Raw genomic sequence first — 21,847 nt, 5'->3', positions numbered from 1 at the left:
TTTTTCTACAGAAAAATATGTTTTAAAGCCAACAATTTGAACATTTTAAGTATTTCTTTCTCAACTGATTCATGCAATTCTCCAAATTCGTGAAGATTTTGGAGCATTCTACCTATCTTAAAATAACCAACCAGATTGAGCCTCAATTTCACGTTTGCAATTTACTTTTATCCTTATTCAATATTTACTGTGAAATGATCTCTAGAAATAAAAATAAAGCAACGAACGGAATGCAAATTTTCTCATAAAAATCTCATTTACACATGACTGTACCAAAGAGGAACCTCTTCCTCTTTGACTGTACTACCAACCTCAACGATGATTTCAGTTTTGAAGAAAATAGATAAAAACATAACCGGTGGAAGTGATGATCTTCAGTTAAACTGAAAATTTATTTTTACCGTATAAAAAGGATAGAATAGCCTTTAACGTCCTATAAAAAATATTAATTTCTTCCAATAACCTCAATAATTTTGTTGCGATTTTGTTGGTATTCCGACGACGCCAAGCAAAATGGTATCACGTACGTCTGACAGACAAGTGAAGTTAGACATCTTTTATTATTCTTAAAATATGAAGAATCTATCAGAATTTTCCGAATGAAATCAACAAAAAAGAGATTTGTTGATTTCGAAGACAGTGATTAATAACTATTGAAGTGTATGCAAGCAACTATATAACTTTAGTTAAGGTAAGTCATAATTATTCAAATGAACGATGTCGACGACTTCTAAATGCAGTGCAGTTCATGTCAAAACATCAATCATAACAAAATTGTGGTGTTTTCAAAGTCAGTTATATGAATGCGAATGATCTTTCAGTGGGTTACCTGAATCATTTGTATCAAAGAAGACACTTAATGAAATGGAGGTTTATTACAAGCCCAGCGATATTGTCTGGGTTAAACTGGGTCCATTCTGGTGGCCAGGGGAAGTTGTAGACAAGACAAGTGTACCAGAGGATCTTATTGAATCTTTGAAGAGAGAACCTGTAGCTATCGTGAAGTTTTTTGACGATGATGGATATTAGTAAGTAAACATTACATATTTGCTGCCTTTTCTTACTCCTGTAATATGCAATGCTGAACACTAGACCTGTACCGATATATAAATGGTGCAACAACATGAAAAGTTTGATGATTGGAAGTGTAGCTCTATTCAAGGATAGAGATAATAAATAACATAAACTCAGTAGAATATACAGGTAATAACATGAAAAAGTTTTTCAACAATGAGTCATATTCATATTAAGCGATATTTGAAACTTGCTTATATTCCCTCTTATTTATCCGGTTTTTATCTGAATACTGTTGATACCGACTTGATTTAGAACAATAATGATGGGAAATGACCACTTGATTGAAATGACGATTATTGCATGTTATCAGAAACTTTTAACGATTTTACTTGGATGTAGTCAGTTCAGTACATATATCTCGTTTGATTTTCAGCGAATTTGTCAAAACCCCTGAAGGTATTCACCCTTACAATTGTGAAAGAAAATACGATTTTATCAAAAAAGGAATGGGTAGGTTAAATCTTATACTCTATACTTCCCTAGTACCCTCGGAACAGACTGATTGATGATTTTTTTTAGATGCTTTTAGAGCCAAAAATCCAAAGATGACATCTTTCCCTAAAGACGTTAGTGCTGCAGAAGTGAAGACTGGAGGTAACGCAAATATATTGAGTGATCCTGTCTTCACTATTGAACGTAAGAGAAATTATGCTGCAGAAATTTTCGGTTCACCTACAGTCAAGAAACCCAGAGAATCACATAAGGGGCGAGCAATCAGTGAGTAATGATTTTTACCTTTGAATCAACTATCATATGTATTTATTGATTTCAAACCAGATTCAATAATTTTTGGGTGACATAAAATCAGATCTGAAAAAATTGTAGAGACTGTTCACGGTGAGTCTTATTAGTGTCTTGAATTATGAAATATTCAACTATGAACATCAAACACATTGGGTAATTTCTTTGTCATGGTATTCCTGCCCAAAGTTTATATTTTTCAATCTCAAGCAGAAGAACACAGTCCCAAATTCGCCATAACATTGTCGTAGTGAAATGATTGTTTTTGTAGGATTCGTTATTTCATCTTCATCCCTTTGGGATAATTATATATCGATTCACTAAATGAATATTTTTTTCTTGCAACAATTCAAATTAATAAGTCCAATTTCTCAAAATTAGTTGAGTATTTTCGCAGTTTTCTTTATCGAGAAACTCTTCCAACATATTTCAATGTTGTCATTGGGAGTAAGACTTTTTTCCCGACAAGTGGCACTATCTATGTATTAGTTACTTTACAAAAACTAAACTGATATTTCCTGATCCTCGAAATTTGCAAAATTATTCACAATCTGAATACGAGAGTTTAGGAATTGGTCTAATAAAATGCTTGTCAAAAGTTAAGAATATTGGATACATTTTTGTTTTCTATTCAGGAAAACCCAATTTCCTTTTTGGAATATGTTTATTTAGAGTTTTGCAGGTTAGAGTAATAAGATTTCAAGGAAATGATGTATTCACAGTAGCTAAATATTTGATAAAATTTTACGAAAACCGAAATCATGAAAATGTCTAAAATTCATAGTTCTATTCACCCTTGATACAAAGTGTGACCTCTACATGCATCAATAACTACTTGGCATTTTCTCTGCATGCTTTCCACAAAGTTATTGAGAAAATCTCGCTCAATTTGTTGCCAAAGTTGTGTCAAAAATTATCCGAGCTGTTGAAGCGTTTTGGCTATGGTCTGAGAGCATTGAGGCTTTTTGTAATTGGTCCCAAGCATTCTAGATCGGATTTAGGTCAGGCTTGGAAATAAAATGTGCTAGATGTGGAATACCCTGTTTCTCTCAGCAATAATTGGTTGTCGGGATCTATGTGACAGTCCTTAACCATCTAGAAAAACGAAGATTTCGTCAATAGCTGCCTGAAATTGTGTGACTACTCCGTTGATAACTTCATCAACATAATATTGTATGTCTCATAATTCTTGGTACTAATCAGTTCTGCCATTGAAACTCCACCTCAAACATGATGGGGAATTTTCCTTCAGACAAAAATGAAGTATTTTATTTAAAATATTTTTCCTGACTTCACATTTCGAATATGATTTCAACCTATTTCCTGAAAAACCCATTTCAAGTACTCAGTGTTAAATTGATTTCATGGGGACATCTTCTGACTGTGCTTGGGGAATTTGAAGTACTTGTGGCTTCTTAAGATCTGTTTTCACACCAAAAGAGTTGAAACCGCTCTTCTACTGTGTGTTGGCATTGTCATCAGACAAAACTTGTCTTGGCATAAGGAATATTCCAGGTTTATTTGTGTAGAATCGTTTGACTTTATTGAAATTTGAATATGAATTCCTGACACACAGACAAGATATGTTTAAACTTTATGAAAACTTTCTTCACAATGAACCAGAAGACTTTTCTATAATCTTTATAGGGTTATGTAATAGATAGAATATATTTAAGATGATACGGATAAATGCATCAATATACTTAACTTTTGACGAGCAGTTTGTTTTTGTGCCAATTCTAATTTGGAATAGTGGAGGTTAGATTGTTTTGAATACTGGAAATATTGATCCCTTCTGTAACTTTTTCGGTGCTTTTTCCAATAGACATCTGCCATAATGACGGAATATGTACTTGTATGATACTTTTTCCCTAGTTGAGGAACCTCTTGAGTTACATAATACGAACATGCCAATAGACATCACTAGCTTTCGTGAATATGGCTCATTATCACGGAAACCTACGTTAAGTTCCAATTTTACGTAGGATATATGGAACATAGGAATTTTTTTCAGAATCCGAGCCCATCATCACTCACAGAAGGTTTCTCGGCTACGATGACTACGAAGCACGCGTCCTAATCCCAACGGAGGAAGATGCTGAAAAAACGGACGAAGATACGCCTACCGTCGTAACTAGAGTGGAAACGTTCAACAAATTCACCTGTCCGATATGTCAGTTCTCCACCGACAGATTGGGCATTTTAATGAAGCACACCAGTTGTCACGTGAAAGACGTGAGCTTCCAATCCAGGCAGCCGATAAAGAAACAACAGAAACGAAAGAGGAAGAAAGCTCTGAGCGACGACGATCTTTCTGGGGACGAGAAGAAAACGAAGACCAAGAGGAAATACACGAAGAAGAAGGTCGACGAATCCGTTCTGGCCGACGATGAGAGGAGCGAAAATGACATTTCATTCACCGCTAAGGATTCTACGATTCGTAAATACACGAAAAAACCAGCCCAATCGAAGATCGAGGAGAAGAAGGATATATGCATCGATATAATAGCAGATTGGGACGACGAAAGCAATCACGAGGATTCTAATGAGAAAGATACGACGGTGGATACTACGCTAAACGAATCACAAGAGATTTCCGAAGTTACCGCCAACAACCTGTCAGTAGAATCCTCTTTCGGGCTAGAGCTCACCGATGAGGATCTGGATTCGACCAGAATAACGAAAGACATAACTGAAGATCCTGAATTGGACACACCCACCGAACAACCCGACAAACCCCTTGACGATAAGGCTGAAAAAAGTCCAAATAAATCCTGTTTCGATTTCGAAGAAGACGAGGAGGAAACCAAAATACCGGATGCAACTTCCGGAAGGAAAATACCCAGAGTTATCCCGATTTCCGAACGTCGGAAAACTGTGGAAATGGAAGACGAAAATGTGGACGAGGAAGAGGAGAAAAGGAAAAAGAAGATCCTCGAGGAATCGGAAGAATTGGCCAAGTTGATCGCGCCCTCAACGGAGGAAGACAGAGAAACTGAAAACCTGGAGAAGACTTACCAGTCCCTGATGGACTCGACGGAACATTTGGATATTCCGGACGTTCCCAACATCTTGAAGACTGAGCAAAATTTTCACGCTGTTAGGACTGTAAAATACCCGGATAAACACAAGGGTGAATCATCGGATTTGATCGAAGCCGAAGTTACTGAGGAAAGAACTGCATTGCCTGAAAAACCTGAAAAATTGGAAGAAGCGCAATCAGTTGAAGAAACGATTGAAATAATTGATACTGTAGACGATGTCACGTTAACGGTGGAGGCACTACCTGAGTCGATAGAAGAAAAGAAGTTGAAGGATGAGGAATCAGAAGCGCCCAAGGAGAAAGGAAAGAGCAAATACACCAAAAAGGGCAGAAAGTCATCCAGAACTAAACCCGAAATTACCGAGTCGGCCATTGATGCGTTACTTATGAAGCAAGCAGCAGAATCTGAGAATTCAGAAAAAGACAAGGATTCTTCTGAGCTAACAGATAAAAAAGTGCCATTAGATATCCCCATTGTTGCTGCAGAAGAAGTAACCACTGAAAGTAATTCTAAAGAACCAGAAAAGACCCATGAAGAATCAACCCTGATTGTTGAAAATAAAACGCTTGATAATAAGGATGTGAACCAAGAAAATGTCGTAGCTGAAGAAATTGTAATTGCGGACGATGAGAAACTAGAAACGGAAGTGATTGAAGAAGTTGTGGTGTTAGAAACGCCAACAGTTGATGAGCCTCTGAGCGTTTCTGAGGAAAAAAACCCAGCTGAAGAATCAGTTGCCAAAATCGAAAACAAAGTCGAAATGGACACCGAAGTTGAGTTGAATCATGTTGAGGCCAAAGTTGAAGAAGAACAACGGCCTGATACGAAAAGACGCAAGACTCTTAGGGGTTATTCCAGGTCCTCCAATGTGAAGGAGGATTCTTCACCGAGGAGAGGACGTAGTAAGGACGCCGAAACATCGAAAGTTGAAGAATCCAGACGTTCTTCTTCGCCAGAAAAAAATAAGAGGGAGCAACAGAAATCAGCAAGAAAGCAGTCTAGGTGGGATAGAAGTACAATAAAAAAAGATGAAAAAACACAGGATGAAACGTCGTTTGATCAGAAAATTCCAACTCAAGAAGAAATAAACAATGTAATCCTTGGAACGGTGGAAGTGAAGGAAAATGTCACTATGCATACCGAGAATTCAACACTCAAGATTGAATCTTCCAAGGAAAATTCTGAAAATAATATCGAATGCATATCGAATTCCGAAAGCAATAGTGGCCCTTCACTTCTTTCGGTGCCCACGGTCGAAAATGAGCAGGTGGAAAAAGAAAATTCCCAACTGAATGCCAAAACCACTACCACTAAAGAGGAGAAACGAAAAGAGAGACCCAAACACGATCAGAAAGAAGAAAAGCCGAACGCCGAAGAAACCTCTGATGAAATTTCAGAGAAAAACGAAAAAGATCGTAGATCCCATCGGAGTTCCAGGAAAGAGAAGAGATCTAGTAGGAGCGAGAGGGATCAGAAAAAAGATGAATCGGGTTCAACGCCAGAAGATTCTTCGCATAGGAGTTCGAGGAGTGGCAGAAGATCGAGTAGGCATGAAAAAGGAAAGCATGATTCTTCTGAAGTTGGCAAGAAAGATCAACATGACGAACATAACGTGAAACATTCGAAAGATAGTTCGAATTCGAGGAAATCCGGTAGTTCGAAAGCCGCACCTAGTTCCGACCTTGAAGTACCTAGCAGTAGGGAACAGGAAGAGAATGTACCTCGAAGGAGTAGTCGGAAAGATAAAAAGACCGATCGGGTTGATCCACATCCACAAAAATCCAATGTGTCGCCGGTGAAAGAAGTGGTAAACGATCCCAAAGTTCACATTTCCTCTAGTCGTAGTTCCAAAAGACAAAGCAGATCGAGTAAGAATTCCCAAGATTCTCTCACTTCCCCGGAGGTCAAAGATACGGAACTCCCTATCGCGAAAAAACACGAGGATGGTGCCGTATCAAACAAAGAAGAAAATGTCGAACCACAATCAAGTTCCAAAAAATCAGCCAAGCCCTCAAAACAAGATAGAATCGATCCTATAAGAGACCTGTTCGCCATATCTGGACATATCAGTAAAACGAAAGAGCAAAAACGGGAAGAATTGAAGAGCATTTTTTCATTCGATTACGATGAGAAGGATCTCAAAAAAAGAAGAACTTACGGCCACAAACGAAAATTGAAACATTCCTATGAGGAAGTCGCCGACACTGGAACTTCTGAAGAAACTAATAAAACTGAGAATTCTTCAGAACTGACACAGACTTCTACCGAGGTTAAAAATGAAACTACCGAAGACAAAATGAAGGAAACCGAAAATGAAACTAACTCCGAGGAAAGAAAAAACCTTGTTGAGAAGCAAACATTGGTTCATTCGGCATCAGAAACAACACTAGAAGACACCCAAAAACCTCAAGAAAAGATGGAACATGTACAGAATGAACTTGTAATTGAGGCTGGCGAATTGCAACAAGAGATACCTGTGGTTCAAATGCCTGAAACATTAGTTCGAGAACAGTCTGAAATAGGAGAAAAAACTGAAATGAAACCTGAAAAAGAACTTTCAATCAGTAAAAATCTAGGTGGTGAAGTACTGGATGAAAAAATTGAAATCCCTCAACAAAGAATAGATCATAATGCTTCAGAGGACGTTCCTAAACAGACAGAAAATCTTGATACTAAAGAGAAAACAAATGAGGCGCCGAAAATGCCGGAGGAGAAGAAAGAAGAAACTGAAAAGAGTACAAAGACAGTTGTCAAAAAACAACGAAAACCAAGCAGATGGGATCAAAAGGAAAAAACTGAGACAAGTAATAATCACGAACGAAAAAAGAGTCGCTGGGATAAAATAAAGAATGAAGATGTTAGCCAACCCCACAGCTCAGAAGTTGAAGCTCCAAAAGTTACAACAGCTAGCGTTGACAATTCCCAAACATCTTTGTACATTGATGAGACAAGTCAAAAGGAGATGAGTGATATATTTTCTGGAAAGGAAACATCGGACCTTGCTGACAAAAATGCTGCACAAATTGAATTGATATTCGGAAGTTCGCCACTTCCTGTACTTAATGAAGACAATATGTTCGTCGAGAAGAATAAAGAGTTGGAAAGTGACCAAAAAGAATCCTTAGATGTGTCTTTAGAGGAAAATACGAAGAATGACGCAACTCAAGTTGAAAATGCTTCAAAGAATTCATCGTTTGAACTCGCGCCTGACCTGATGGACTCCGTTGAGAGTCAAGTGGCTAGAATAACGCATTATGAGGAACCAAACATGGAACAAAAATCATCAAATGAAGTGGAATTTCTCATAGGACAAAAGGTTGGATCGATATTCGATACTCCAGAGAAAGGTGACAAAGCTACTAATGCCTTGATGAATGCCCTTGAAGAAACTCTGGATATTGCGACAACGTCAGCTGAAAAAAGTAACACTGAACTTGAAGCAACATCGCCAAATAAAAAAGCATCAACCAGTTCATCAGCTCCCAAAGCGAAGAAAACTTATTTACTAACTGAAAAGGCCAGAACGGAAAAGGAAGAAAAGTCACTGGATGCCACTAAAGAAACAACCACAAATATTCTAGATCCCCCAATCAAATCTGTCGATAAAACAAACGAAGTTGCTACAAAACTGACCAATCCCAAAAAGAGATTCGTGAAGTCCTTTGAAGATTTCGAACTCAATCAACAGAGAGAGAAATCTCTTGAAGCCGAAAGGGCGAATTCACAAGAGGCTAAGTCTGAGACATCATCCCTTGTTGCCGAAAAGCCGAAACCACAAGAGGCAAAGCCTGAGACGTCATCCTTGATTACCGAAAAGGCTAAACCACAAGAGGCAAAGCCTGAGACATCATCTTTGATTACCGAAAAGGCTAAACCACAAGAGGCTAAGCCTGAGACATCATCTTTGATTACCGAAAAGGCTAAACCACAAGAAGCAAAGCCTGAGACATCATCCCTTATTACCGAAAGGGCCAAACCACAAGAAGCAAAGACTACTACATCATCGTTGATTACCGAAAAGGCAAAACCACTAGAGGCAAAGTCCGAGACATCATCCCTGATTAACGAAAAGGTGAAACCGCAAGAGCCAAAGCCTGATACACCATCCTTGATCACCGAAAAGGCAAAACCACAACAGGCAAAGTCTGAGACAAAACTAGAAGAGGCAAAGCCTGAGACATCCTTGATTACTGAACAGGCAAAGCCTGAGACATCATCCTTGATTACCGAAAAGGCAAAATCACAAGAAGTAAAGCCTGAGACATCCCTGATCACCGGGAAGTCTCCAATCGTTTTCAAGTTAAAGAAACAATTTTTATCGAAAATTAGTAGCATTTTCGACGAAGCTGACGAGAAAAAAGAGACCAGAGTTCTTCCCAGAATTAAAACTATCAAAAACGATCACACGCTTCTTCCCAAGAAGAAAATCCCTTGTGGCTCGGCAAAAACTGAAACCATCACCACAAAGAATATTGATGTGACAGAAACACCAAAAACAAAGACTGAAAAAACCCCTGAGATAGTTAATACAGTTGAAAAAATTGATATAGAGCACATAGAGAAAAAAACAGAAGATGTAGACATTACCCATATCGATGATGCACCCTCAAAAAGTGTACCAGTTTCTGAGGAATCAGGAGAATTGTGCCAAAAGAAACCAGAAACTAATGTGACTGAAAATAAAGATTTAACTACTTGTATTTCACCATCCAAGATACACTCGACTCCTGAATGCAATACTGTGGAAGTCTGTGAAGTTTCTTTCACAAGTGATATCGAAACATCCGAGGTGTTGGAAGAATGGAAACCGGAATCTAAAGCACATGCGCCTGCCGAGAAAAGACAGCATCCAGATGCACCTGAGCTAATAGTAGGTGAGCATTCAAATTTACTTGCGCCTGTCATAGAAAGAGAGCATTCGAATAAGCACGAAGAGGATCACATTGACATTTCAAAAACCGAAATCATAACGAAAAATTTCCCTCTGGATGAGAATAAGAAAGAAGAGACCGAATATGTTTCCATAGACGGAAACTTGACTGTTGTTTCAGAGAAGGAGTTGGCCGAAGGACAAGTGGAAATAACGGCTAGTATGCCCAGCAAAAAACCCATGACACTCTTGAATTTCTCCATGGATTTCTCGGACGATAGTAGTGATGCCAGCTTTGAGGCTTTCAGGAAAGAAAAAATTCAAAACATTACGGAGTCGCTCGATAGTAAGAGTGTGGAAGATGAAGTAAAAGAAAAAGAGGTCGTTAGTGAAAAAGAGTCAACCATTAAAGAAATATGCGAGATTATCGACAATAAAGAACAGATGGTTAATAACGAATCGGAAGAGGTGATTGTTGAAAGTATTGAACAAGAACCACAAATCGATAAACATGAAGACAAAGCCGCTGTAAATAGTGGAAGTGAAGAACATGAAGCATATAATAATAAAATAGAAACTATTATTTGTGACGAAAGCAAGAAAACGATCGACGATACAGTGAAAAGTCAAATTGTCGAGAAAAAAGAAACAGTGTTGGAGGATATTTCAAATGTGGCAAAGGAATTCGAAATTGATAGTGGTCTAAGCAGTGCGCCAAGCATTCAACCAGAAATTAAAAACGAAAAGACTGAAACCCAAAAAGACAAAATAGATGTTGTGAAAACTAAATCAGATAAAAAAGATAGCAGTAAGGTAGCCACCAGTGATTTGTTATCTGTTTCCGGTGAAGTTAAACCCCCCACTAAGTCCCCGGAATCTGTGACAGTTAGAGGCAAGGGAAAAGATGCTACAAAGAAAAATGATCGAAAAAGTCAACTCTTTACCACTGAACAAATTCCAGTAGTTAATGAGCCTATGGTTATCTACAACACTGCTAAGAGTTCGACTGTTACAGATATGTGCGATTTAGAAGATCACATTCCGTCTCAAATAGTATGTACAAAAATAAATGAAGAAGTGATGAAAGTTGCCGGTATCAACAACGAATTAAGTAAAGAGCGTGCTATGCCGAAGAATGAACCTGAAATGTCAAAGTTACTAAGTAGACTGACCAGCGACAAGAAAGAAGATCCGATCTCGAAGATCAAGGAAGCCGAGACGAAAACGAGGGAACTAGAACAAATATCGAGTCCGAAGAATCTATTGAAGGCAGCCATTAAAAGCAAAACAGCGAACACCAGCACGGCTCTTCCTCCCAAATCTATGAACAAAGCTATAATTTTATCGGAGAAAATCATACGACCTGCGAGAGAAGTTGCTGCTATCGTTCGAAAGCGAGCTTATGAAGATGTGGAAGATATCGAACCTTATGTTATCACCAAAACTCCCAAACTTGAACCCAAGAAAGAGGAAACATTCTTGTCCCAGAAGGTGCCATCGTCATCGACATCAAAGATACCAGTAAATTCTCCGAAACAATTCGTTACGAACGCCAATAAACAGATTGTAGGTATCAGAAAATCTGGGAAAGCCAAAATCCTAAATCAGACCATCATCAGGCCGGCAAGCGAAACAATTCCAACAAACAAGCTACCGATTGGTGCTGAGGATAATGTAGATTTCGATATAAATTCCATGCCCATCGTTTTATCAGATGAACTACTCACACCGGAAACCCTCGAGAATATGCCAATAGTTTTGGGCGAGCAATCTCAAAAAGCGAGTCCCGCCAGCGAGAACATGAAAATAATAATAGAGAAAAAGACTCCGACCAATGCCAAACTGGTAACTAAGACAGTACCGATGACGTCAACGCCCGCCGCAGGTTCGCCTACAGTGAGAATGCCCGTTTTGAAGAGAACGACACCGAAAATTCTGCAAACTCCAAGACCAGCGCAGAAGATCATCAGGCAAGTGACCCCGGTCGTTGGCTCTAAAACCAGCAAATTCGTTGTGGTGTCAGAGAGCGCTAACCGTCCGTCACAGATGATGAAGAAACAACCTAATCTGCTGCGAAAAACAGTTCCAGTCACGTGTGCAGCATCGAGTACAGCAAGCGCCCCGTCGGAGTCCACAGGCCACAAGATAATGATCTTCACGAATCAGCAGGGTAAACAGCAGAGGCTGCTGTTGACGCCCGCCCAACAGAAAATGTTCGGCATGCAGCTACCGGGAAAGACCGTGGTCAAGAGTGCTACGGCCGCCCAAAAGTCCCAACTCGCCAAAGTTCAAAGTACCACGCTGGCGTCGACATCCAAATTGTCCGGTCAGGTTCAATCGCCGAAATTGGTGAAGACAACCGTTGGCGCTTCTCAGGTTGCTTCTCCCCAGATGAAGATAGTACCGCCACGTAAAACCACACAAAAAATACATATGCCTGGACAGCCAGTGAACAAACCCCAACAGAAAACAATTTTGATAACGAATCAACATGGCCAAACCGTCAGGAAGATCCAAGGGACGAATGAGGCTTTATTGGATAAGCAGGTCGCGGAACAGCTGGAGGCTATCAAGGTTAGTAGCATGAAGGCCCAGCTGAAACAACAGGAGGCCAATGCGAGAGCTACAATCACCAGTAAACCACATACTGTTCCTGCAAGAAAACCAGTGGTCAAGAGGCCAGAGCCGAAACAAACGGTCGTTGCTCAACCTAAACTACCCCATTCTTCTACATCAACGATTTCCGGTCCATCGAGGTTAAATGAACCCAAGGTTCCCCCGTTAACACCAATCAGACAGGAAAAGAAACAGGAAGATTTGCCGAAACAAGCGAGCCAAAGTAAACCAGCTCAAAACAAACCGGACAGGCCTCTTCACCAGTTGGTAATACAGGATAATATGGGAAATCAGACAACGATCACCGAAGGGCAAATTTTGGCTCTGCCCAGCGAAACGGTCGACGGACAACCGCAGTCTTATATGCTAGTCACGCTGGACGAAACCGGTAATTTGACGCCATTGAACAACGAGGCGCTTATGTCCTTAGATCCCAGTTTAGCGGGATTGGCTGGCGGCGATCTTAGTAACATGGTGCTTCAGATGGACGCCGGAACGTCTAAAGATAACGTTAATCAAACGGCGCAACTCCAAGCAGCCCCGCCCACAACGACGGTCCAAGAGAAGCCTAAGCCGGAAGTGCAACAGCAGATAGTGCCTTCTAAGCCCGAGCAACGGGTCGTACCGCCAGTCGAACAAGCCGCTGCCCAGGTCCAAGTGACGTGCAACATAAACGGCGAACCTGGGCAACAGATCATATTGACAGGCGATCCGGTCGCCACCCAGAAATTCCTAGATTCCCTGAGCGACGGAAGCACAGACTTGGCCAACATATTAGCCGGCGCCGAAGGAAACTCGTTCTTGATTCAGGCCGACGGACAGCAGATTTTAATCAACACCGAACCGAACGAAGCCGCCATGCTTCAAGCGAACGCGAACATCGAGCAAGGCAGTCCCATGTTCTCTACACACGCTGTGAAAAACCAGGACATTCTAGCGGCTGCACTGGCGGATACTGACGTCTTCCAGCAGGATCATGTTACTAGTCAGGGTAAATTGACGCACTCCCAGTTGAGCCCTGGACAGACTTTATTTCCGATGAATGTTGGTAATGTTTTAGAGACCAGTTTAACACTGAATTCTCCCATTATGACACCGTTAGAGGTACCAAGTACAAATAGCAAGAGAATTCCAGATGAGGAAGCCGACATATTAACGACGCACGTTCCCAAAAATGTAGATTTACCGATAACGATAACAGACCCCAATATTTCGCAGACGGTCTCTCACCAGCAAGTTTTGATGGCTAGCGATCTCCAGAGCAACTTGGAATTATCTTTGCCCATATCCGAAACCATATCTGTGACGTCGGACATGAACAGCCCATCGTTTGTATACTCGTTACCTAACCTAGGCGTATCGGAGCATACAGAAATCAGTCAAAAGAATTTCACGGGCAGCATGCCCCTATTAACCGATGATATGGAAGAATCACACGCATCTACTCAGTCGGGGGTTACGCATGCACCAGCTAATCTAACCAGAACAGAGCCATCCGCGGTACCATCAAAGAAGCATAATATCGCGAGAGGATCAAGACAAAATCTGATCTCCAGAAGAATGGCATCAGGCGGCACATTTATGGAAGAAGGATTGTGTACTTTGGGCGCAGAAATGTGCAGTTCCCTGAGTGAACCACCCCCAGAAATGTTCGATATACCAATGGAAAACGAAGGTATCAACTTTTTGAACAACGCCAAATCGCAGAACGCGTCTGAAGAAAAATCGAGTATATCATCGGCAGAATCAGGCCTGCTTACAGACGATAACTCTTTGGAAATTCCAGTGCAATCCCAAATTGTTTCAGACTTCAAAGATTCGTCGCAATCTAGTGATTCCTCGAGTTCTGTTTCCCAAGACAAAACACTGTAAATTTGACTGAAAGTTTTTTTATTAATTGAGCAGTTGTACATAGCATGTAAATGTTAATTAAGGTCTTGGGATGTAGCGGTAGTGCTGTCACTCTCGTCTGCAGCTTGATTGGTGCAAATTTTTTTTCTATTTTTGGAAAGGGACCCTTTCTACTTTTGGAAGATTTTATACAGTTATATTTTAGTTTTTACGTCGGGCAGTCTCATGTTTTTCAGATTAGAGTTATGGCACTACAGAGGAGCTTACTTTTCATGAAAGAATGTTATAATTCTGGATTTTGTAAATAGAATATTGTTATTCATGTACGAATTGTACATAACAATTATTGGAATTTTTCTTCAAACTCAATTTATATATGTTATTTTATTTTATTTTTTTGATATATTTAGTTTGTAGATAATGACTACCTATTGCACACTTTAAAGCCTATCTGTTGTCTCCATGAATGTTTCTCTAGAGAATAGATTGTGTCATTGTGTGACATTCAAACTGAATCTGATCATTTCAGGCTATTTTTTCAGTTATTTTAATCAATAAGTATTTAAGCATATAGATGTTGCATCTTCTACGAGATGTTATCAATTTACTTTATGTATTATAGTTTCATAAAATAAAAGTTAATTATTTAAATCTTTTGTTTTTTCCCCATCCCCAAAAATTAGTATTATATTCACTCAGGTCAGGTGGATTTCTAGGAAAAAAATTAATTTGTGTTCACTAACTCGTGATTAAATCTTTCAATTCGTAAATACTTGAATTTATTAAATTGAATTTTTGAGAAAGCAGAAATTATTTGTCAAAACTAAATATATTTGAACACAACATCTTTCTTATCATTAACAGTCTGTAATTCTAATTTAACGGGGCATTGAAGCCAGAAACTCAGTAATTCTTCAGTGTAACCAATCAGGAAATACATTTTCCTTGCACTGACACTCCTCCTCAGTATTCCAGCAATTCTGATAATATTATGTTGTCTTTTGATGATTATTTCGCTCACAAATAGTGCATGCCATGTGCCGACCATGAATTTTCTAATAAATACATCTTCTACTGCGGTCTCTGATGCTCTCAAACCTCCATCCAAATTGGCTAGAAAGAAATTGTTGAATTGGAGTTTAGAAGGAAAATTCATGTAATTCAGCACTGATCTTACTTGTGTTCCATGAATTCCAGGACTTCCTATGAGCGATAGCATGAGGAGGATTTGCCATTTCATACGTGAGAGGAAAATCGTTTTTGAGTGTTTTCTTGTAACGCCCAGATTGACATTTTTGAAGAGTTGAGGAAGTGTGAATAATTCTATTGGCTACTGATCGAACTTTTAAGCTTTCAGATACCTACAAATTTATCAATAACTATTATGGATGAAAACTACAAAAACCTGCTCACAAATTTCATGAGATGTGGACTGAGTGCCATGTTTCAATCTGCAATCGGGTATCAGAACAATTGTTTTCAGATAATTCGAAAAATTTAAAATTTTTTCCAGTCCTCAGTCCTTTATATTATAGGTTAGGATACTTTTATATTTTTTATTTTGAACTACCATTGTTCCTACCTATTCTTTCACGTATCGTGATCATGAAATAATTTGAAACGAAGTATTCGGAATATTCTTCAGGAAAACTAATTGAAGTATTTTAATACTAACTGAACGATTTTTTTCGGATAGAACCTCCCATCACTGTAAATCAAGTTTTAGGTTTTGGATTGGTGGTAGTTCTAATCTCCAGTAGTCTTAGCTAATCATATCTAACCTTTTTTGTTGCTGCCATATGATTTTGACAACAGGATACAGGGAAAAAATAAATATTTACTTTTACCATCACATATATTCATTTCGAAGTAAATAGGTTGGTTAATTCATTCAAAGAGTGTTACAGAGACAGTGTTGTCTCTTGGAGTGTTTTAAATTAATAAATCTAACCATTCTTAGTACTCTCATTTAGGATGACTTAGTTCATCCAAGTATAATGTATCTAAAATCAATACATGCTAATAATTCGATTTCTTAGTATATTTTTTAACTGTATTATACAAACACTTCGTTTCACATTGCAAAATGAGTACCTGTAAGTACTTACACTTCTATACTTAAACCCGCCATCATGGGAATTGGTTTCAGCTTACGAAATAACCAAAGAACGTACATTAGGTGATGGAATGGACCGTTCAGAGCTGGAGCTAACTACAGAAGGCCTAAAGAAAGAGTTTCACTTTCAGTTACCCGAAAAACCATCTCCCATCATTTTACAATCCATGCGACCTATTATTCCTTCATCTAAAATCTATAAAACAGTCCCTATGTACATTCCAAAGGAAAAGAGAACTAAATACCTCACAAGAAAGCCAAAAGAACCCAAATTTATTCCGTATGAGCCATACAAGGGCGCTGTTCATCCTATAGTTATGAAGAAAAAGAAACCCTTACCTCTACCCGCAAAAGTATCTAAGAATAACATAGAAATTCATCATCTCGTTACACAAATGAGTGATATGAGAACTGCTGAATTGGCTAAAGATACTAGGGAAGAAGAAGACATAGTGATTTCTAAAAAGGATTGGGAAAGAGAAAGGAAAAATTATGAAAATGATATTAATAATTTGAGAGAAAGTAATAATGTATTAGAAAATCAGTTGAAGCTACAAACTCAAGTGAATATTGAAAATTTTGTTTCTTTCTCATGTATAGGATATATTGAACTGTTTTAGGTAAATAGCGAATTGAAAACATTACTGGTAGCTGCAGTAGGTGAAGATTTGGAAACAAGGGTGGCACATTTAACTGAAGACAAACTTCAGCTGGCTAGAGCACTTTTAAAATCTGCTAATCATTTGACAACACACCAAGAACAGACAGAGTGGCTTTCTGGGCAGTGTGAGGTTTGGAGAAGCAAATTTTTAGCATCAAGGTTCGTATTAATAAGATTGTATGAAAGCACTGAATAGACATGTAGAAAGAAAATATTTTAATTGCCGGTTGGAACTGGCACATTCACATTAGTATTTGTTTTACATAGCTGCCACTTCGAACTGGCAATATCACATGATTGACTGTTCAAACTGACATTACATAAGTAATTGCCAGTTTGAACTGGTAATTGCCAACTTGGATTGGCAATTGTATACCTATAATTGTCAGTTTGAATTGGGAATTATGTATAATTGTAAGTTCTTAGTGATAATTATGTATACTTACAGCTTGGTGGCTTCCACTATATTAAATAGATTGCGCAGAATCGGTGGTTTTTGGTTTATGAGTTGAAAAGTAAAAGAAATAATTTCTTTCAGTTTGATGGTGGAAGAATTAGCAAAGTGGAAATCTGCATTGACTATTAGAATCAAAGAATTGCAGTCTTTGATGAACAGTTTTTTGGAGGATCGCCGCCAGACTAACAGATCCCTTATCAAAACCTGTTATAACCTGAATGAAGTTACAAAACACTTGGATATAAATCCAAATAGACTGAAATCTTTGAAGTCTGCAGATGTTATCCATTTATCACATGTCAATCTTGAAATGAGTCAAGTTCTGTTCCATAAATTTTGTAAATATAGCGAGGAAGAATTCGGAAAGTACTACAATGAAATGATGGCAGTGCCACAGACAACTAAAAATGAAGACCATGCTAGAAAAGTATGCTTTTGTATTTCACAGATTATCTAATTGAATTTTCAATTCATACCAGTAAATGACTATCAATATTTATTTTAGGTTTTGCAAGATCCCATTACTATATCAATGAATCATGAAGAATTGTGCAAAGCTGTGTTAGGAGAGGCTGGAACTGCTGCAAACGACCAACCATTCCAAAATTATCAACCGCATTCTTCATGTTGTTCCCATTGCACAGGAGAATTCAAGGAAATTTGATAGTTCATTTTGAACCTTAGTGCATTTACTAAGACAACTAGTGAATTTATACCTATACATATTAACTCAATTGAACTTCTGAGACTATCTGAGATAGATGATATTTATGCATGTTTTTGTATTCAAATATTTTTCATAATTTTCTAATGTTATCACTAATGCCTCTAACTTTTCAGTCTTTTGAAAAGTATTTTCGAGAAAATATACTAACAGTCTAACTTTACAGACTTGCCAAACTTATGATAATTGGGGACATTCAGGATGAAATTAGGGCAGCTGTTAATGTTTTCATAGTATTCAACTGACTTTAGTAATTCAGTTTCAATCTTGTATATTGTTACCAATAAATATCCAAATATATTTTCATGAACTGGTTAAATTTTTACTTTTTTTCTGACCTCAACGTAGCCAGTGCCTGGAGTGCTTGTTATGAAATTTTATAGTCTGGACTCGTCTATGTCCCGGAGATTATTATAAACTACATCAAACCTTGGAAAATTTGATGAAGAAACTAGTGATTAAGGAAATAAGATAGCTATGGTTAGTGTGAGCTACAGCAAAGAGGAACAAAGTTCCTCTTTGGCTACAGTGACTTTATCAACATGTTTGATGATGTCATTCATTCCGATAATGTCCCTAGATGGCGCTGTAAACGTCGATCTAGACGCCATAGCTAGAGGTTATCTACAGTTAATGATATGATATTATGATGCTGTTAATTATGTTCACTGTGTATTTTGAGTTGCTGACCGCGAACTATTGCAGTTAGACTTTTAGGTATGGAGGGTAGAGCGACCCTCCATAATTCAAGCATACTTTGCTTTTAGGCACAGAACACAAATTTTAGGCCTCATGCACAATGAACATGGAGATTGTCTATGATGGACGCAAGCCGTAACCAGAGGCTCATCAACTCTGGGGTACTGGGGGTAATTAACTCCCTCAAGAAAAGAGTTTTCCTCACTAAATCTAGGTTAGCTGGAATCAATCACTCTATTATATCTATTGAACTGATATTTCTTTTATAATAAATCATTGAATGGGGCACACACAAAGGCGGCATATGTTCATTTTGCAACCAACACATATTATTTATATAAAAAACAAGATTTTCTTCTAAAATTCACTTATTTTTCGTATTTTGAACACTTTCATGTATCCATATATCATAAAGGTATCCAGAATACAATAAGCGGCTAAACATCAATTGTGGATGCATTTTGGTGCTTGCCGCCTCTAAACGTTTATATTCAAGTTGGGAATCGAAAAGCGTTGTTCTCGGTGATGATCCAAGGTCAATTTGTAGAAAGACACTTCGATAAATTTTCTGCACCAGTGCACTGGTGTATAGGTGAAAACGCACTGTTTAGTGGAAAAAAATAATCAATTTAATAGATTATTTGACTTTTAGATTATTACAAAACATATTATATGGCATATGTACATCAATATTAACAAAAAATGTTTCAATTAATTTGAAAAAATACAAACATCATCACATTTCTCTTAACAATAGACAAAAATCTTGACCTATATCTTTAGGTTTAATAGTCTATTAAACTTACACAGACAACTTATTTCACTTACAGTGAAAGATCGTTACATTACATAAAAATGATGTAAAGAACCACGAATAAATAATTACATAAAAAACAAAAAAGACTTCACACATTTGAAAGGTAAGAACACAGCTACTGAAAATAAATCCCAAATGCTGAATTCATTAAAAAGCATACAAATTTCGTCTTCCTTTTTGAATGAACAGATCAATTTTGGTATTCCACATTTTTTTGTATCTAACAATATATGTAGTAGGTATCTAGACTATATACAGCACCTTTTATTCTGTTTTTATTATAGTATAATGTCCCGACTTTTTGTTACCTGTGGAGAATGTTGACTTGACTTAAACTCTGCTTTTCTACTCGACACCACATTTGAACTGCCTGAAAAATTAAAAAACAAGTAAAGTAAAATCATAAAAAAATTAAAAACTAATAATCAAAGTAAATAGGATAGGAATACTTAGATTGAAAATTATAATACGAAAAAAAAAACCTTAATGAATTGTATGTGCGTATACCTAACTAATGTTATATCTAATTTGTGGCGATGTTTCATTCCAGTTCGTTTATTAGAACTTCCCAGACCTGGAACACTTGCTGCCAGATTTTTTTTTCTTGAATTCTTCTTCGTGAGGTATTTTCCCCACACAGCTGATTCTGGAGATCCAGGAAGCCGTACCAAGGATATGTTGACTAGTTCACCCAGACATGGCCTTACCATCAAACATTGGAAATCCATCTAGGTAGACTGGCAGACGTAAAATGTGGCTACCTATATTTAGTGCATACATCAGAAATATCATAGTATCTATCACATCTTAACTCATAGCTTTTCGCATATATCTTTCCTAATCACCTGTTAATTGAAGCTCGATAATGCGTACCTACCACATTGCTTTATTTATCGACCATTTGCAATTGAAGCCGGAACAAATCTAATTTAAATGCAGAAATATCGAAATTCCAGGAAAAACCACAGGGTAGAAGGCCGTTAACCCTTCGGAACGCTAACGTATAGCCGTTTGGAAAGTTGCGATATTAAATTGCCTAGAGATATTTACAGCATGTGTATAGGTAGGAGAGTGGAACATAAATCTGCCTGCAGCTTCGATCAGGAACTCACTCTCGATGCCTAGGTGTGAGAAATATTCGCGGCAATATTTATGTTGCAATCAATGCGGGGTAACAGCTGAATAAAGGATCAGCCAGGTAGGGTAGGTATATTATATATACCTTGGGCTCGTTGCCGTGAAGTGATTTCTGTTGTTTCTTTCGAATTATTTGTTGAGTCGCTTTCATGCTTCACACGCTTAGAACACAATTTTTAAGTTTTTTTACTTAGAGAAATAAGAAGTGTTGAATAATTTCTTCATCCTGAGTTTTCGGAAACAGAATGGCGAATTTGGAGTATATGTTATGGTGATGTTATTGTAGCTGTACGCGTTTAGACTTGGACAATATAAATGGTCAATACCTATGCTTGTAGCAGAAAGCCTTTAAACAGATATCAGCCTGGAGAATGAAAATCTAGAACAGGTCGAGCAGTTCAAATACTTGGGAAGCTTCATAAATACTAGGGCTAATCTAGACACGGAAATACAAAACCGTATCAATTCGGCATCACGGGCATTCTGGAAGCTAAAGGACAGAGTGTTTCAAAATCACGACCTCAATCTGAAGACCAAGACAGCTGTTTACCAAGCAGTAGTCGTCCCAACGCTTCTTTACGGAAGCGAAAGCTGGACGCCCTACAGGCGACATATTAAACAGCTTGAACAAACGCAACAACGTCATCTAAGACAGATAATGCACATCAGACGGTTCCACAAAGTTTCGAATGCAGAAGTCTTGCAACGGGCGAGTTGTACAACAATTGAGACTCAAGTAACGAGGGCCCGACTCAGATGGAGCGGCCACATTCTGAGGATGCAAGACACAAGACTCCCCAAAATAGCTCTATATGGCGAATTCACTGAGGGAGCCCGGAAACCAGGAGGCCAGTATAAGCGGTTTAAGGATACACTACATCAATCCCTAAAATTAGTTAATGCCAATCATAACTGGGAAAAAACTAGCGTTAGACAGGTCACAATGGAGGTCTTTGGTACACAGTTACAATGGAGAATCGAGAAGGATACAGCGGCGGCCAGATCTGGTTGGTGACTATACATGCCCTGAGTGTGGA

The 21,847-nt window shown here is 38.2% G+C and overlaps 3 protein-coding genes across 3 annotated transcripts; 2 read left to right on the top strand and 1 right to left on the bottom strand.

Annotated features, from left to right (window-relative positions):
* Positions 1-496: 496 nt before the first annotated feature.
* LOC123319401 (titin-like) lies at positions 497-14,850 on the top strand. The gene is made up of 5 exons (XM_044906338.1): positions 497-691; positions 822-1,028; positions 1,451-1,527; positions 1,597-1,794; positions 3,833-14,850. Exons 2-5 carry the CDS (start codon positions 865-867, stop codon positions 14,218-14,220), a joined length of 10,827 nt encoding a protein of 3,608 aa, XP_044762273.1. The 5' UTR covers positions 497-691; positions 822-864; the 3' UTR covers positions 14,221-14,850.
* A 163-nt stretch (positions 14,851-15,013) lies between these two features.
* On the bottom strand, positions 15,014-15,774 carry LOC123319115 (28S ribosomal protein S24, mitochondrial). Its single transcript, XM_044905967.1, has 3 exons — positions 15,613-15,774; positions 15,377-15,560; positions 15,014-15,312 (listed from the first exon to the last, which is right to left on the bottom strand). The coding sequence occupies exons 1-3, from the start codon at positions 15,640-15,642 to the stop codon at positions 15,023-15,025; spliced, it is 504 nt and encodes a 167-aa protein (XP_044761902.1). The 5' UTR covers positions 15,643-15,774; the 3' UTR covers positions 15,014-15,022.
* A 225-nt stretch (positions 15,775-15,999) lies between these two features.
* Positions 16,000-18,476, top strand: LOC123319114 (golgin-45). Its single transcript, XM_044905965.1, has 5 exons — positions 16,000-16,295; positions 16,349-16,878; positions 16,936-17,135; positions 17,515-17,860; positions 17,939-18,476. Exons 1-5 carry the CDS (start codon positions 16,286-16,288, stop codon positions 18,095-18,097), a joined length of 1,245 nt encoding a protein of 414 aa, XP_044761900.1. The 5' UTR covers positions 16,000-16,285; the 3' UTR covers positions 18,098-18,476.
* Positions 18,477-21,847: the final 3,371 nt, after the last annotated feature.

Source organism: Coccinella septempunctata, chromosome 8 (genome assembly GCF_907165205.1).
Source record: "Coccinella septempunctata chromosome 8, icCocSept1.1, whole genome shotgun sequence".
NCBI classification, from domain to species: Eukaryota; Metazoa; Arthropoda; class Insecta; order Coleoptera; family Coccinellidae; genus Coccinella; species Coccinella septempunctata.
Note: the sequence above shows the minus strand (reverse complement) of the source record. Positions and strands in the feature narration are given on the sequence as shown.

Bases quoted from the DNA above. Each gene is read 5' to 3' on its own strand.
- LOC123319401 (XM_044906338.1), top strand. From the start codon at position 865: ATGGAGGTTTATTACAAGCCCAGCGATATTGTCTGGGTTAAACTGGGT. The intron at 1,029-1,450 runs GTAAGTAAACAT...TTTGATTTTCAG, and splicing joins TTTGACGATGATGGATATTA to CGAATTTGTCAAAACCCCTG. The intron at 1,795-3,832 runs GTGAGTAATGAT...AATTTTTTTCAG, and splicing joins ACATAAGGGGCGAGCAATCA to AATCCGAGCCCATCATCACT.
- LOC123319114 (XM_044905965.1), top strand. The intron at 16,879-16,935 runs GTGAATATTGAA...GAACTGTTTTAG, and splicing joins AGTTGAAGCTACAAACTCAA to GTAAATAGCGAATTGAAAAC. The intron at 17,136-17,514 runs GTTCGTATTAAT...AATTTCTTTCAG, and splicing joins AGCAAATTTTTAGCATCAAG to TTTGATGGTGGAAGAATTAG.
- LOC123319115 (XM_044905967.1), bottom strand. From the start codon at position 15,642: ATGGCACTCAGTCCACATCTCATGAAATTT. The intron at 15,561-15,612 runs GTGAGCAGGTTT...ATAAATTTGTAG, and splicing joins GTCCACATCTCATGAAATTT to GTATCTGAAAGCTTAAAAGT. The intron at 15,313-15,376 runs GTAAGATCAGTG...ATTTCTTTCTAG, and splicing joins CTGGAATTCATGGAACACAA to CCAATTTGGATGGAGGTTTG.